This window comes from Mustela lutreola, chromosome 5 (genome assembly GCF_030435805.1).
Source record: "Mustela lutreola isolate mMusLut2 chromosome 5, mMusLut2.pri, whole genome shotgun sequence".
Lineage (NCBI taxonomy): Eukaryota > Metazoa > Chordata > Mammalia > Carnivora > Mustelidae > Mustela > Mustela lutreola.
Genome location: NC_081294.1, coordinates 61,854,783 through 61,869,766, shown reverse-complemented (window position 1 = coordinate 61,869,766; position 14,984 = coordinate 61,854,783). Strand labels below are relative to the sequence as shown.

The following is a 14,984-nucleotide window of genomic DNA, read 5'->3' as shown; positions in this document are numbered from 1 at the left end:
GAAAATGACTCTGAGCCAAGCCAGGGCTAAGCCAGGGCTAGGAGGCACTAAATCAAGAAATGTGAAACAGCCCCAGCCACCTTAGCTGGTGAAATATGCCCAGAGCCACACAGGGATGGGTTCTTTCTACAGTTCTGTGAGTCTGGAGGCTGTTCTCAGGTACCCCATCTGTAGTATGGGCCAACCACCTTTTCGTCCCAGAGTTGTCTTGACCGTTCAAAAGGAACATTTCAGAAAAGCAGAAGGCGTGGAGGAAGAGCTCCACGTTTGGGAATCAGTGGCCTCTGTTCCAAGAACACCTCTGCCCCATGTTCCCATCCACCGCCCTATTATGCTGCCCTGCTACTGTCGTTGCAATTATATTGTACTTGCATTTGTTGCGATTTTTATCTTCCTCTCTCCCCATCTCTGAGTGTACACCTAGCAAAGGAAGCTCCTGGCCTCTGGCTACTCCCTGAATCCCCAAGGCTTGGAACTGAGTTTAAAACTGCCAACATTTTATACAGTGGGCAGACATTGCCAATGGCTTCACATGCATCTTCACATGGGGAGGACAGTCCTGGTTGGCAGGTGGTCCTACAAGACCTGTAGTACTGATGAAGGAACTGAACCCGGAGAGGGTAAGCAACTTGCCCAAAGCTGCGGAACAGATAGAGGCAGAGTCGGAATTTGAACCCGGGAGCCCGGCCCTGAGATCCGGCGCTGGACAGCGGCTCCTGAGCTGAACGAGTGCGGGAATGAATCCACTGATAAGTCAGTGACTGGCCGGCGGATGCGCGCCCGTCCCCTCCCCCGGACGCCGGGGTAGGGCGCGGGGACAAAGGCGCGGCGGAGGCCGGACGTGGGCCAGCCGGGTCCGCGCGCCGGAGGCGGGAACGGGGCCGGGCCCTTTAAGGGGGCGGTGCGGCGGCGCGGGGGGCGGGCCCGGGGGCGGGCCGGGGGCGGGCGACGGCGGCGGGCCCGGCCCGAGGGCGCGCGGAGCGAAGGGCGGCGGCGGCGGCGGCAGCGGCTCGTGCTCGGCCCGTGATCTGCCGGGGCTCCCGAGAGCGTTCGGCCTCCCCGCTTTCCGCCCGCCGCAGCGCGCCCCCCGTACCCGCGCTCGGCTCCGCGGAGGACGGCCATGCCGCCGCGGCGCAGCATCGTGGAGGTGAAGGTGCTGGACGTGCAGAAGCGGCGGGTGCCCAACAAGCATTATGTGAGTGCCGCGCGGCCCCCACGCCCCCTCGAGTCCGTGCCTCGCCGGGGGCGACCGAGAGCCCCTGGGTTCTGAAAACTTCCGAACCGTCTGCTCTTCCCCCACCCTCCCCTTCTCTCCGCGCTTGGCCCTTCTGCTGCGTGCCCGGGTCTCTCCCAGCTCCTCCCCCTCCCCCTCCTCTCTTTTGCCCGGTTCTCCTCCCCTCCTTCCCGTCCTCCCGCCTCGCGCCCCCGCTCGCCCCTCTGCAGCTCCTCTCCTCCTTTCCGTCTCCCCCTTATCCTCCCCCCAACTCCTCCTGCCCGTCTGTGGAAAAGTCTCGCCCCAGCCAATGTAGGGGACAGAGACCGAAAGAGGGGGGAGGGGGGAGGAGAGACACAGAGAGAAGCTCCTGTTCTCAGGGTGCCTTGTCCAGAGGCACTCAGACCCGCAGTGCCTAGCCACAGGTAGCCCCTCTGGGGATCGCCAAGTTTGGCTCTGTTCTTTCGGAGGATCCAGCCGGAGCCATCTCCGAGAATGGCTCCTTGGAGCGCCTGCACCGTGAAAAGGTTTAAAAAAAAAAAAAAAAAAGTCCCTGCCCTCTTTCTCCAATAACTACTGTTTAAAAATGTAGGAAAGTTTTCTCCTGGTACCTCCCAGTGTAAAATGAGAATCTTGTTTAGAGCTGGTGAAAAATGGGCCAGCAGCCTCATTTTGCAGATGGGAAGCCTGAGGCTCAAGGAAGCTGCAGGTTCTAGAACGTGGAGCTGCATTCAGGCCTTCCCTGCCTCTGGAAGATGTGCCTGGGCAGGCGGTGACCCCCAGATGGGAAATGGACTCTGCAGCAGTCTAGGTACCTGAATCTGGGCTCAAGGGGCCATGGGATCACCTTAGAGGTTTTGGGTGGAGGGTTTCTGCGTCTGTGAGATATTGGGCCCGAGTGAGGCCTTGGGGAGGCCTTCTTCCTGAAGGGAAGGGGGGAGCTGTGGTGTCTGTGGTGGTGAGAGGGGGGCAGTGGCAGCGCCTAGCTGCAGAGAAGTTAACCAGGAAGGAAAAAAGAGCAAGAGGGAGGGAAAAAATCCTAACAAAGAAGTGTAGAACAATGACTAGCAAAGGGCGTTGGCTGGCTAAATTCAGCTCCTTGGCCTCCCTTGCAAGTCTTCTCTGGATCTATTTTCTTAAGAGGCTCGTTCTTATAAAGCAGATCTACATGCCCTCCGTGAATAGCCTATAAAATCCTGAAAGGAGATAGCTGGAATCCACTCTGCACTCTCCAGGAGAAAGGGTGTGCTGTGTGAGTCGGTATTGTTATTGGCTGAGACAGCCAGTTACTCAGCCCTCAGCCAGGCGGTGGGAAGCTATTTCCTGGACCTGTGGCATCTTTAAATAGAGTGAAGTTTCCCTTGATTCCAGAGCGGAGCTGAATTGTCTTTTTTTTTTTTTTTTTTTGGTTAACTGCTTAAATTGCTGCCAAATCTTGGTTTCTTGTTTGAGCTTGTTGAGTGTGTAACTGAGTTGCCTTTTGGGTATGAAGACAGTTTTCACCAACATGGCAACAAGAGAAAGTCTAAAATTCTCCATGCTGCCTCCCACCCAATCTGTGAGCTGGCAGAACCAGAATAGACACAGCCACCACAAGCCAGGCATCAGCATCCAGTCACTCTCTCCTCTCTGCTCCTAGCACATGCATATGAGGTTTGTATGCATGAAGTTCTTGAGCCCATTTGACAGATGAGGAGACTGAGGCTCCAAAGGGTGAGGTTCTACACCTGAGGTCACAGTCACGGGCAGAGCAAGGGACGTCAATCCAAGTCTGTTGGATCCCCAAAAATGGTGTTCCCCTGGAGCACACCCCTTCCTAGACCCATACCTTCCTAATTTCCTAATTTCCTTAAGTAGAGTCCCCTTAAGAACCAGCCATCATTGGTGATACCCTTGACTAAGCTTTTCATCCTCTGCTCAGTCAGATCCATCCCCGCCAGCTTTTTGAAGTTTCTGCGGCTTTAAGGGACATCTTGCTTAGCTTTCCATCACTTTTTAAGGGCTCCTTGAGACAAGTTAAAAATACAGATTTGGGTTCAAATTTTGGTCTCCACATGGTGGCCATGTAGCTTCTCTGAGACTCAGTTTTCTCATCTGTACCCGGGGGGTGATAGTGTCCATTTCCTAAGGGGAGGAACCATGTGACATCTGAGCTGGTGTGCCATAGCTTTGTGAGCCTGCCTCCCTGCTCTGTGGCGTCCATGTCACTCTGATTGGGAATGTGCCAAAGTCATGTGTGGAGAGATTTCACCAAAAACTTGTTTTTCTGCATGTGGGTTTAGTCACTCTTGTGACTCAAGGTGGCTCCCTCCCTGGTAACCAAGCTTTTGGCTCACCAGATGAAGAGGGACAATGAGCTAAAGTGAAGCCTGAGTCGTCCACAGAAACAGGGCAGATGTAGTGCCGTGATGGCAGGGGACGCGAACCCAGCGGAAAGTACCAGCGTCTCCCTCTCCTGTTCTCAAGACATAGCCACCCCACCACTCTGGAATAAATGGGCACAGAGGCTGCTGTTGGTGTGGGCCTAGGCTTTCATCCCATTTGGTGTCCTCCTCTCTGAACCTGACCCAGCCACCCTGGAGAGAAAGCGTGGCAAGGGGAGTTGGACAGTCCTGAGCTTTGCTGTGTGTGTGACCTTAGGCTGGTCAATCCAGCTCTCCGAACTCCATCTTCAACAATCTGCAAGTTGTAAATACTGTTCCTTCTCTCTGGGACAGAATTTCTCAACCTCAACACTGTTGACAGTTTGAGCCAGAACCTTCTTTGTTGTGGGGGGCCTGTCCTGAGCATTGTTGGAGATTTAGCAACATCTCTTTGTCTTCTACCCACTAGGTGCCAGTAGTGTCCCCTCCCAAATTGTGACAACCAAAAACATCTCCTGACATGTCTCATAGGAGTTTAAAATCACACCCCCCACCCCCACCACCCCCTGCCTCAACCTAACTCTGTGTTAGAATATATAAATCAGTTACAGAGAATTCTGTTAGCCACACCCCCTAATTTTCCACCACCTCCTCCCCCATTTGCAGCTACCTTGGCCACCTGTTTGCCACCCAGTTGCCTTGGAAGGAACTGGTCACAGGTACTGTTGATGTCGTGGAGAACTGCCCCTGAGCCCAGGGCTGGGTCACCAGTTACACCTGAAATGACACGAAGTGCTCCGTGATCAGCCGTGCCCCACCCTACCCTCCTTTACCTGTGAGCACAGATGTCATCTGTGGGCCCAGGGGCAGAGCCACAGGTCTGGTCTGGAGAATGTAGGGACAGAAACCCCCAGGACCTCTGAGATCCCAACCGTTAGGTAGGGGTTGTTGTGGATGATAATATCAATGATACTGTGATTCAGAGAGGCTCCCCTGGAGCCGCTGTCAGAGGCTGGGAGAGCGAAGTCTTAGGGAGCTGCTCCCCTTCTGTGTTAGGAAATCTCCTTGCCTGGAGCCCAGGGCTTTCAGAATGAATGGAAAGGGGGCTTTCTAGGGTGATGCCCTGGGGAGACCCTCCCTGGCTGGGTTATCTTCTGACTCCTCCTGAGAGGAGGAGGAAGTGTTCCCTGGAGGTTTTGCAGGATCCCGCCATTTCTTGCACTGGAGTGGGATATACAGAAGCCTTGGATTCAGAAGAGAGTCCTTGTCTGCAAGAGCCAGGAGGTGCTGGCTTGCTCTGCCTGGAGATCTTTAGATGTTAAGAGTAAGATGGTGGTAGTAGTAGTTAAAGCAGCAGTCCTAATAGCTGACATCTGATCACCTCTTGTGGGCCAGGCACTGGATGAAACTTTGTATAGTGAGTCCTCACAACAGTCCTTTAAAAATAGGTACTTTTGGGGGCACCTGGGTGGCTCAGTGGGTTAAAGCCTCTGCCTTTGGCTCAGGTTCATGATCCCAGGGTCCTGGGATCGAGCCCCACATCTGCTCAGCAGGGAGCCTGCTTCTCCGTCTCTCTGCCTACTTGTGATCTCTGTCAACTAAATAAATGAAATCTTAAAAAAAAAATAGGTACTTTTAAATACACTATTTCAAATATACAAATACATAAGATGAAATAACTCTCCACTGGGCAGCTCTGTCAGATCTTCATATTTGGATGTTTCAGATCATTATTTTTGGTTTTTAAGAAATGTAGCAGAAACAAAACCTTTATATACCCTCCCTAACTCTCCCTCTCCCCAAAATGAACTGGTGTCCTGTAGTTGGTATTTATCATTCCTGTGTCCGTTTAAAAAATAGACTATTAGTGGAGCGCCTGGGTGGCTTAGTCAGTGAAGCGTCTTGCCTTTGGCTCAGGTTCATGATCCAGGGTCATGGGATCGAATCCTTCATCAGTCAGGCTCCTTGCTCAGCAGGGAGTCTGCTTCTTCCTCTCCCTCTGCTCCTCCCCCTGCTTGTGCTCTCTCTCTCCAGCTCTCTCTCTCTCTTTCTCAAATCTTATTAAAACAATAGACTATTAGGTCTGTTAGATAGGATTTTTTTTTCCTCTCAGCCTTATTGAGGTATAATTTATAAGCCATAGAATTCACTCGTTTGAAGTGTATGGTTTGCTGATTGTTTTAGTGAATTTATAGAGCCATGAAGCCACTACTGTAATGTGGTTTTATAACGTTTGCATCACCCCCAAAAAGGTCCCCGGGATTTGTCTGCAATCATTCCCCTTCCTGCCCCCCAGCCCTGTGCACCTTTTAATGTTTTTCCCTTTTTAACACTGGCCTAAATCTTGCATGAATGTTTTAGAACTTCATAAAAACATTGCCCTTTTGAGATCGATGCTGATACATGTGGCCCTAGTTTATTTTTAACTGCTGTTTAATATTCCACTTGACTAGCTCCTGGTGGGGACTCCTAGGGTGTCCCAGCAGTGCAGGTCCACGCAGCTGCTTCCTGCTTGTGCACCCGAGGTGGGGGCCACTGGGACACTTACATCCCCCAGAGCAGTGTCTGTCTGTGCACCCCTTTGCTGTGTGTCCTTTCCAGCACGCCACATGGTCAGACTTTATAGCTTAAGCCAATCAGCTCGGCACAGAATAGGATCGCAGGGCGCTGTTCCTGTCTCCCTGCTCACCGGCAAGTCGAGCATCTCCTGCCTCCGTCGACCATTTACATTTCCTCTCCTGTGAATTGCCTGTTTGATCTTTTGCCCCTTTCTCAATATATTGAGTTATTTGTCTTCTAGTAAATGGGGTGATTTTATATGGGCAAGATCCTAATCCTTCAGGTAGTTACCGTGGCGTTCCCATTCTCCCCTTGCGACTGGAGGCTCAGAGAGGGGAAGGCTTGTACCTGAGGTCACACAGCAAGGAGCGACCACATGAGGACTGATCCAGATGCATATGTGGTGTAGGACAGGTGGCAGCCCGGTAGCCCTATGATCCCACCCCTGTGCCAGGCAACCTCGGGTGTGTCACTTGCCTTCTAGACCCCAGTTCCAGTTCCTCCCTCTTGGCCCTGCCCTCATCTCACTGCTCCCTCAGCCTGGGTGCAGGCAGCCACACCCCTCATCATTCTCACCCCAGGAAGCTCTAAGTTGATTGCGCCCCTGGAGTGATGGGGTGGCAAATGCCATGCCACCAGCCTTGAAACCTTTCTCCATTTGCCAGGCGCTAGAAGCCCAGGGTCACCATTCTGAGCTGTTGGGTTTTGCCGGGTAGATCACACCCTTATTAGGTGTGACCAGCATTCTCATCTCAGTCTATAGGAGGCCTCTGGCAGGCAGGCTCAGTGGTCTGGCACAAAGCGTGCATCTGCTGCCCAGATTAGCTGCATTCTGTGCCTAGCCCCTGGTTACCTGGCCCCCCTTCTTTGGTAGGAACATGCAGGGCAGGGCAGCAAACTTGGATGTTGGGGATACACGTGGCCTTGGCCATTGCCACTGCTAGCCTTAGTTCTGCATCTGTAGAATGAGTACAGCATCTTACATCTGAGAGGAAGTGTTGTTGTGTGGTTTACAGATAATGTAGACACTCAGTGCCTTCTGCTAGAGGGATAGACGCCAGCTACTAGCACAGTTCTTTGGTGCTGAAAATTCCCGACTTTGAGGCCTGCTGAAGCACTTTTGAGCTGGGCGACCTTGTTGGCGAACTACCTGAAGTTCTATAAAATGAGGGCAGGAGTGTGTACTAGAACTTACGGGCAAGTGTAGGGCGATTGTAAAGATGAACTCTTGTCGCACAATAGCCTGATGCATCGTGTATTTAAGGCACTTAATCAATGGTAGTAGTCATGAAAAATAACATGGTCATAATAATAGCCATGATCCAAATCTGTGCCTCTTCCCTACCTGTGAGGCCATGCTATGTGTTCTCCAAATTGCTTTGTTCAAGTGACACGCTTGGGCTGCCAGCCCCAGGCTGGACACCCAGCAGCCTCGGACATGGGCCCTCCAGCACGATGGAGACTTCCTGTCTCCCCTGCAGATGGGCTCTTGTCGCACACTCCATCTACGTCCCAGAAAAATAGTGCATTAGGTAGGCATTAAGGCCCCTTGGGTAGGTGGTTTTCTTTAAGGACTGTTGCTTTCTTTTGACTGAAAAGCAGTGGACCTTATCAGGTACCACCCTTATGGCTCTGGCCTTTGGATGCAAGGAGCCAGATGGGTCATCCTCAGCAGTTGATCGCAGCCTGCTCATTATGCTCTGGGCTCCCACACAGGCTCAGGATAAAGGCAAATGGAGCTATCATAGCTTCCGGTTACTTACGGGTCACTGTAGTTTCGACTTTGAATCTGTGTCATTCCATGCTTCAGGTGAGCAAAGAAAGCACACCAGACGGTGTGGGTTCAAATCCCTGCTCTGCCACCAACCAGCAGTGTGACTTCAGAGAAGTGGCTTATCTATCCTCTCTGCACCTCTATAAAACAGGAATAGTAACAGTCCCAATTTCATAGGACTATTGGGGGGATTAAATGGGCCCAGCATATAGACAGGGCTCCGTCATTACGAGCTATATTAGGAACATACAAACATAGTATCGTTTATGATAGTAAGAAGTCTGTAACCACTTAAACACCCTTCAGTGGAGAACAAGATAAATGAAATGTACTCTAACCACATACTAGGGTACTATCAAGATGGTAAAAATGTCTTCTGTCATGGGAATATTAAATAGTAAAAGCTGTTTGCAGAATAACATGCTCAGGCTGATTCCCACCTGATTACAAATGAAGGAGGAAAATATGTGTCTGTGTAAGCACAGAAATATAGCTGATAAAATATGGTCTTTTTTTTTTTTTTTTTTTTTGCTCGTCTGTGCTTTTCTGTTTTCCAAATGTTCTGCAGTGAACACAGATTCCTGTTTTTAGTGAAAATTAAAAAAAAAAAACAAAACAGCAAATGCTCATTTTCAAAAAGAAGCTGTGCCAAGCTGTGGGTGGCCCCAGCCAGGTTCCCACATCCTGCTGCCCTGTCCCGTCCCAAAGCAGTAGGATTCTCCAGGTCCTCAGAGAGCCTATCCTCGCGAGGTAGGCGTTGGCCTCCAAGCCTCTTCTCCCACTCTCGCTGCAGAGGGAGGTCTCTGGATGTGGGCTTTCCAGCATAAGCGCCCAAGAAGTGGAAAGAAATGAGTTTAAAATACCTCGAGGGAAGGCCGGAGCAGATGCTTTCCGAGTTAAAATGCTGCTTGCTCAGCGGGTCCAGGTCCCCCTCCCCTAACGCCTGCCTGCTGCAGAAGAGGGTTGGAAGGAATTGTGGGCCGGAGTTCTGCGGTGGGCTCCAAGGTCACAGGGCACAAGAAAGGCCATCCAGATGAGAGGTTCGCCCCGCGCCCCGCTCCCTGGGTGTTCAGGCAGTCACTATTAACCTACCCTGAGGTACACGGGGGTCAGCTGAAGGCCAGTTGGCTATCACACTGCTGGAAAAGTACTAGGGGACCGACGGCACTATTCATGGTACTTCTGAACATCTAGGACACTCATATCCTGACCGCAAATGGCACATGCTCTCTCCCTGGAAGAAAGGGCTGTGGAAGGGGGAGCGGTCTTGCTTGGTGTGACTCGGTTTTTTCCCTCCTTTTGGAGATGAAGGCCAGCTGTGTGGGTCACTGCAGCTGCAGGAAGGAGAGCCACTGGCCGAGTACCATGTCAGCCTGGTGGGCGCAGCAGTGAGTCGTGGGCACCCGTCCCTGGCCCAAGGAGAGAAGATGAGGCTTATTAAGAAAGCCATGTGGCTGCGGGGTTGTGAGTGTGGCTTCTGCACTTGGAGGCCGGGTTCTAGTCTGATTCTGTCATTCACTCGCTGTTGGCCCTGAGCCTTCTCCTCTGGGAAGTACGTGGCTTTGGTGGCTTTGCAAATTAAATGAGTTTTGATGCAGAATGCCTGAGGACAGTGCTGCTGGGACAGTTGTCCTTGGAGCTTCCTGGTCCCGGGGTAATGCCCAGAAACTGGGGCCCTGTGGACCCTCCCCAGAGCCTTTGTCAGTGGGGTTAGCCAGATGCTGGGTGGAGCTGGCCTCACTGCCCCCTGCCATGACATGGGGACTTAGCTGATGTGATAGACTCAGGAAGCTCAGCATCTCACAGCAGGCCAGTGGGCAGGGGCTAGTGTGGCTCACTTCTCTGGGACTCTGCCGGGAGCTAACAGGTCCAACCTTTGTCACATGTCCATCATTCCTCCACCCCTTCTCCAAACCATGGGGTGTTTACCTCCCGTACTCCCGTACTTGCTGGCTCAGATGCAAACCTTCAGGTGGGCTGTGAGCCCAAGCCCAGGGCCTTCTTCAGGAGGTGAAGGGAGAAGGGACTAGTGGTGCATCTTTTGTGTGCATGGGGGCAGAGCTCTGCTGTCTGCTTCTGCGGGCCTATGTCAGGCTGTCCCAGCGCTGATTTACCAAATTTAACAGGATGCCCAGTTAAATTTGATACATATGTGATATTTGGGACATACTTAAACTACAAAATTGTTCCTTGTTTATTTGAAATTCAGATTTTACCAGGCACCCTATACTTGGGCAAATCTACAAAAACCACCGCTTTCAAAAAAAAAAAAAAAGGCTAAGAACCTTTGGACTTTGTAATAGTGATAATGTTTCTTGAGAATGCACTGAACAAATACAGTTCCCTCCAGGGACCAGGCACTTTGAAGTGCAGGGATGATCTACAGATACACAAACCAGGAATTCAAACTTGAAGGAGGTCAGTGTCCTGAGAGAGACAGGCAGACAGGGTGTTTCAGAGCTAGTCTGGTACTTGGGGGAATAACAGAGGCCTGTACACTTGGGTTCTGGGAAACTTGGACTTGGACAAGGCAGCATGGCGGAGGTGACCCAGGGCGGATCACAAAGCTGGGGAGGGATGCCGCAAGTGGAGAAAGGGAAGGGAATTTCAGGCAGAGGACAGGAAAGCAAAGAAGTGGAAACCCCGGTATGTGGTATGATATGTGGTGCGTTTGAAAGAAGCAGAAGAGATTTGAGTGATGCAGATGAAGCTTGGCAGGTGGGGGCCGGAAGGACCCAGGGACTCCTGAGTGGGCTAATAACCACAAAAGAATAGAAGGCACAATCCCCACCCTCAAGATGGGCACAGCCCCAGGACACACGGGTGGGGGGCCAGGGCTCAGGCTCGGAGGTGTCCAAGAGGAAATCACTGGAATAGCTGGGGAGCTGATACTCAGGGGCCCTCCTGCTGGCTGGGTGGATAGAAAGGCCTTGTACGGGAGAATGGAGGGGGCAGAGCACAAACAAAACATGGGAGGTGGCAGGGAGAGAGAGCACCTGTCGACAGGGCGGCTCTGTGCACATCATGAAGATGAAGTCTGGCAGGAGGGTAGGGAGGGAAATATTAGAGGGGGTTGTGAGAACCAGTAGGGATTCCAAAGTTTGGGAAGGATTAAATAATTCCAGACTTGTTTTGTTCTCAAGACTTAATAATAATTTTTTATTCTTTTTATAGAATGGGTATCATTTATCTGAGTGCTTCTTAGGTGCCCAAGGCTTTTCATACTTTATGTCACTGAATCCACTCGGCACCTCTGTGAGATGCAAATGGCAGAAATGAACCTGGCTAACTCAGGCTGTCAGGAATGTACGGAAAGATGGCTCCGGCAGAACGTGTGGGGAAAGGACCCGGCCAGCTGGGGCCCCCCAGGGAGGAGGAGCTGCCAGGGGGCATCAGAGCATCACCAGAGGCGGGCAGCTGCTCCATCCCTCAGATCTTTGGCCACCCAAGAGCCCCGTTTTCCAGAAAGAGAGAGTCCGACTGGCCCAGCCAGATCACTTGACCATCCTTTGGCCAGGCAACAGCTGGATATTGGGATACGGAGTCCCCCTGAATTGCAAGTAGCAGTCAGAGAGTCATTGGAGAAGATTCAAAGTACTGTTGCTGGAAAAAGGGGCAGGTGGGAACAGTTGATGTCTACTACATGGATACTATAATATTAGCCCATTTCACAAAGGCGGAAACTGAGGCTTGAGAAGGTGGAATAATTTGCCTAGGATCACACTCAGCTCTGTGCCTGTCATTGACTATATAAGGGTATAGTCAGTTCTCTCCCCACAGATGAAGGGAAACATTGCCTTAAACACAAGGATAATATTTTCTAGTCTGCTTAATTAAGCAGAATTGCACGGACCCCCTGCCCACTGCATTGGCAAAGAAAGCTAGAAACCCACGCAGTGGCGTCACCATTTCCTCCTCCCCAGCCAAGGTGTGAATCAGCAGCCTTTGGCTTTGGGCCATCCTTGGCTGGCAGTCCGCTGCACAGATGTGGGTTTATTGTCTGCCCTGGGCCAAGCCTGGCCCAGAGCCAGAGAGAAGCTAAGATAGCCAGACAGCTTTTGTCCCCATGGAGGTCACCATCTGTTTGGAACACATCCTCACAGCCTTAGGGCCATGATGGAGCCTGGTGTGGGGCCAGGAGAGGGTCTGAGGCCTGGGTGGCCCCTTCCTCATTGGGACAGAGAGGTGTGCTCTGGAGGGAGAAGACTGACTAGCAGAGTTCTCAACACAGGTAGAATTCAGAGGGCCCTGAACTTGGAAGGGGAAAAGTTCATCTTTATTTTCATCAACCTCCGACCCTATCTAGCACTGCCTTCTATAGTGAGCGACAGCACCAGCCCTCAATGATAATAGCAATACCTGGACTCCGTCACCAGTAGAAATTCCCCTGTTGCTGGAGGGGAGAGGAGTGGGTGACGGGCATTAAGGAGAGCACTTGGTGTGATGAGCTCTGGGTGTTCTATGCAACTAATGATTCACTAAACTCTACCCCTGAAACTAATACTATAGTATTAGTATAGTATAGTATAGTATAGTATAGTATAGTATAGTATTTTTTAAAAAAAAAAAATGAGAGTAAGAATAGTACCCACTGTGGATTATTTCACAAAGGCTTTAGAGCAGTGCCTGGCATATGAAGATGCTAGATAGTTCTCCATTAGTATTATCTTTATCATCATCTCTATCACCATTACTTGTGAGGATAAACATGTCAAATGATAGGACTCAGGTGGTCTGGTATGACCACATATTGAGAAACATCCTCTAAATGGACCAGCCTGGGATGCATTCCCTGTGATTTTAAAGCACTTTTCCCAGAAGATTTAGATGTTTGGATATTTAGCAGTGCAGTAATTAAAACAACATTGAAAATAACTTTGATGTTTCTCATTGGAGGTATGATTAGATAAATGATACATGGCCTTCAGTGGACCGTTAAGGGTCCTCTCAAAATGGTTTTTTCAAAGAATTGTTAATGAATGAGAAATGCTTACCATATAATGCAAGTGAAAAAGACAAATTATGTATACAATGTGATCTTGATTTCAGAAAGTACTTGAATGTGTAGAAAGGGGTCTAGGGAAGAGCCCCAAATATCGTTTTGGTGGTGAAAACGTGGACAATTTTAAGACCTCAGACTTTGCCGTCAGACGGCTTAGTGCCAGCTGCGCTGAACTAGCCCTGTGACCTCCCTCGGCCTTACCTGCTGCGTTGCAGAATGGAAACAGCGATACAGTGCAGCCTCGTAGGAAGTACACCTGGACTGTTGGGTGCTACGAGGAATTTTATTCCGCTTCATGTTGCATTACATTTTTGTGTATTACCCCTCTTTGTTTCTCTAGAGAGGAGAGGACAGTATAGTATGGTAGAGGCAGGAGAGGTTCCAGGAGGGAGGGAGAAGGAGGGGAGCCTGCTTCCCCTGCTCTGTTTTTCCCTCTCTCAATGACTTGTATGGGAAGCATGAGAAGCTGGCAGAAAAGTCCACATAGGAACTCAAATTGAGACTGGGCAGAACGGTCTTCTCCCATAGATGAGGGGCCCAGGAGGGCGTGGGCCCAGACCTGGCCAAGGATACTCTCCGAACTTGACCATTAGGAACAGCATACAGGTTCCGCAGGAAATGGGGCTCCTTGGCTGTACAAAGCTGGAACCCGCTTCTGCCATCGCCCTACTTTATCTGGCGCAGGATTCCCTCTCCCCTTAGGACACCTCTCCTAGGTGGCCACCCTGAGGTCTGAGAGCTCAGTCCCTCCACATTCTCAAGTTCTTTTCTCCTCTGTGTTCCCGTGCCCCATAGGACAAGACGAGGCTGGATTTTGCTGTAGGGGGCGGTTGTTTGGGGTGTATCTTAGGTTAGTTCGCCTGGCACCCTGCCAAGCACCCAGCTTTGATAAAGAGCCTCCCAGTGGACCAGCCGCATAGCAGTGCCTACACATTGGGACTAGTCGTCTGCTGGCTTGTCTTCTTTTCTCCCACCAGGCCCAAATCCCTCAGTCCAGGACCTGAATTGGAACAGATGCCAAGTGTGTTCCTTGAATGAAGCCATGACTGCCTGGGCCCCTCAGTTCTAAGTTCCCGTGATTCTAGGGTGATAGATGCTGACATCGATCAGCTGAGATGGTCAGATTCCTCGTGATGACTCCTGTTGGCATCAGACTGAGCATTGTGTCATAATTGTTAAGGCACACGCTTTGGAGGCAGCCAGACCTGGATGCGAATCCTAGATGTGTCACTTTCTAGTTATGCAATTCTGGGTGGGTTACTTAACCTCTCAGAACCTCCGGATCTTCTTCATCTATAAATGGAGGCCTTGTTCCATACATGCCACCGAGTAAACACTCACAAGAAAAGTAACTGTAATTCTTAGTTTAGTCCACTGGAAGCAGAAGGAATTCTCCAGCCCTCTGGGATGCTAGTAGGTTGAACCATACGAAATTGTCAACTTTTTACCCACACAAATAAAAGTTTCACTTGGTTCACCCTAATGATCTGGATTTGATTTGGGCCTAAGGCATACATGGAAGGGGGTTAATGTCTACCACGAGACCAGGCGTCTTACAGATTAATAATGTCTGTATTATTGTCCCATTTATACATTACACCTGCCCTGAGAGACAGGAAATAACTGTTATAGCATCCCTGTCTCACAGATGGGGAAACTGAGGCTCCAACTGAGCTTGGTTGAGGACATGGTGTGGCCAGGATTGGAACACATGTCTGTCAGACTCAGAGTCTGTGCAGTTGGCACTGTTGCTGTCTTGAGGCCGGGCTGCCTGTTCTGTGTGGCGTGACCTCACCTCGTGGCAGGGAGAGCTCCCAGCATTCCCTGGGGCCCCCGGCCCAACAGCTGGCAGCTGTAGACTGAGACTGCCTGAGAGGCTCTTTGGAACCCCACATTTTTGACCCTCTTTAGACAGTCTCGGCTTCTACAGTTTTCTGCTACAGTATCTTTAGCTTTGGTTGGGGGACTGGAGGGTGACAGGAAGGATTTGTGTCAGTTATCTTTCTAAACTTTGGGAGTGTTCTTCCTAAGTCGTCCTGTTTACTTGTTAAATCCGGGTGCTGGCATCTAGGC

At 50.8% G+C, this 14,984-nt stretch overlaps 1 protein-coding gene across 2 annotated transcripts in view; it reads left to right on the top strand.

Moving 5' to 3' along the window:
* Positions 1 to 970: 970 nt before the first annotated feature.
* SH3PXD2B (SH3 and PX domains 2B) overlaps positions 971 to 14,984 on the top strand; it is a 99,596-nt gene continuing 85,582 nt past the window's right edge. For both annotated transcript variants that reach the window (XM_059174313.1, XM_059174312.1), the window contains exon 1: positions 971 to 1,195. In XM_059174313.1, coding sequence (XP_059030296.1) covers positions 1,121 to 1,195 — 75 coding nt within the window. In that variant the 5' untranslated portion in view covers positions 971 to 1,120. The remainder of the gene's footprint in view (positions 1,196 to 14,984) is intronic.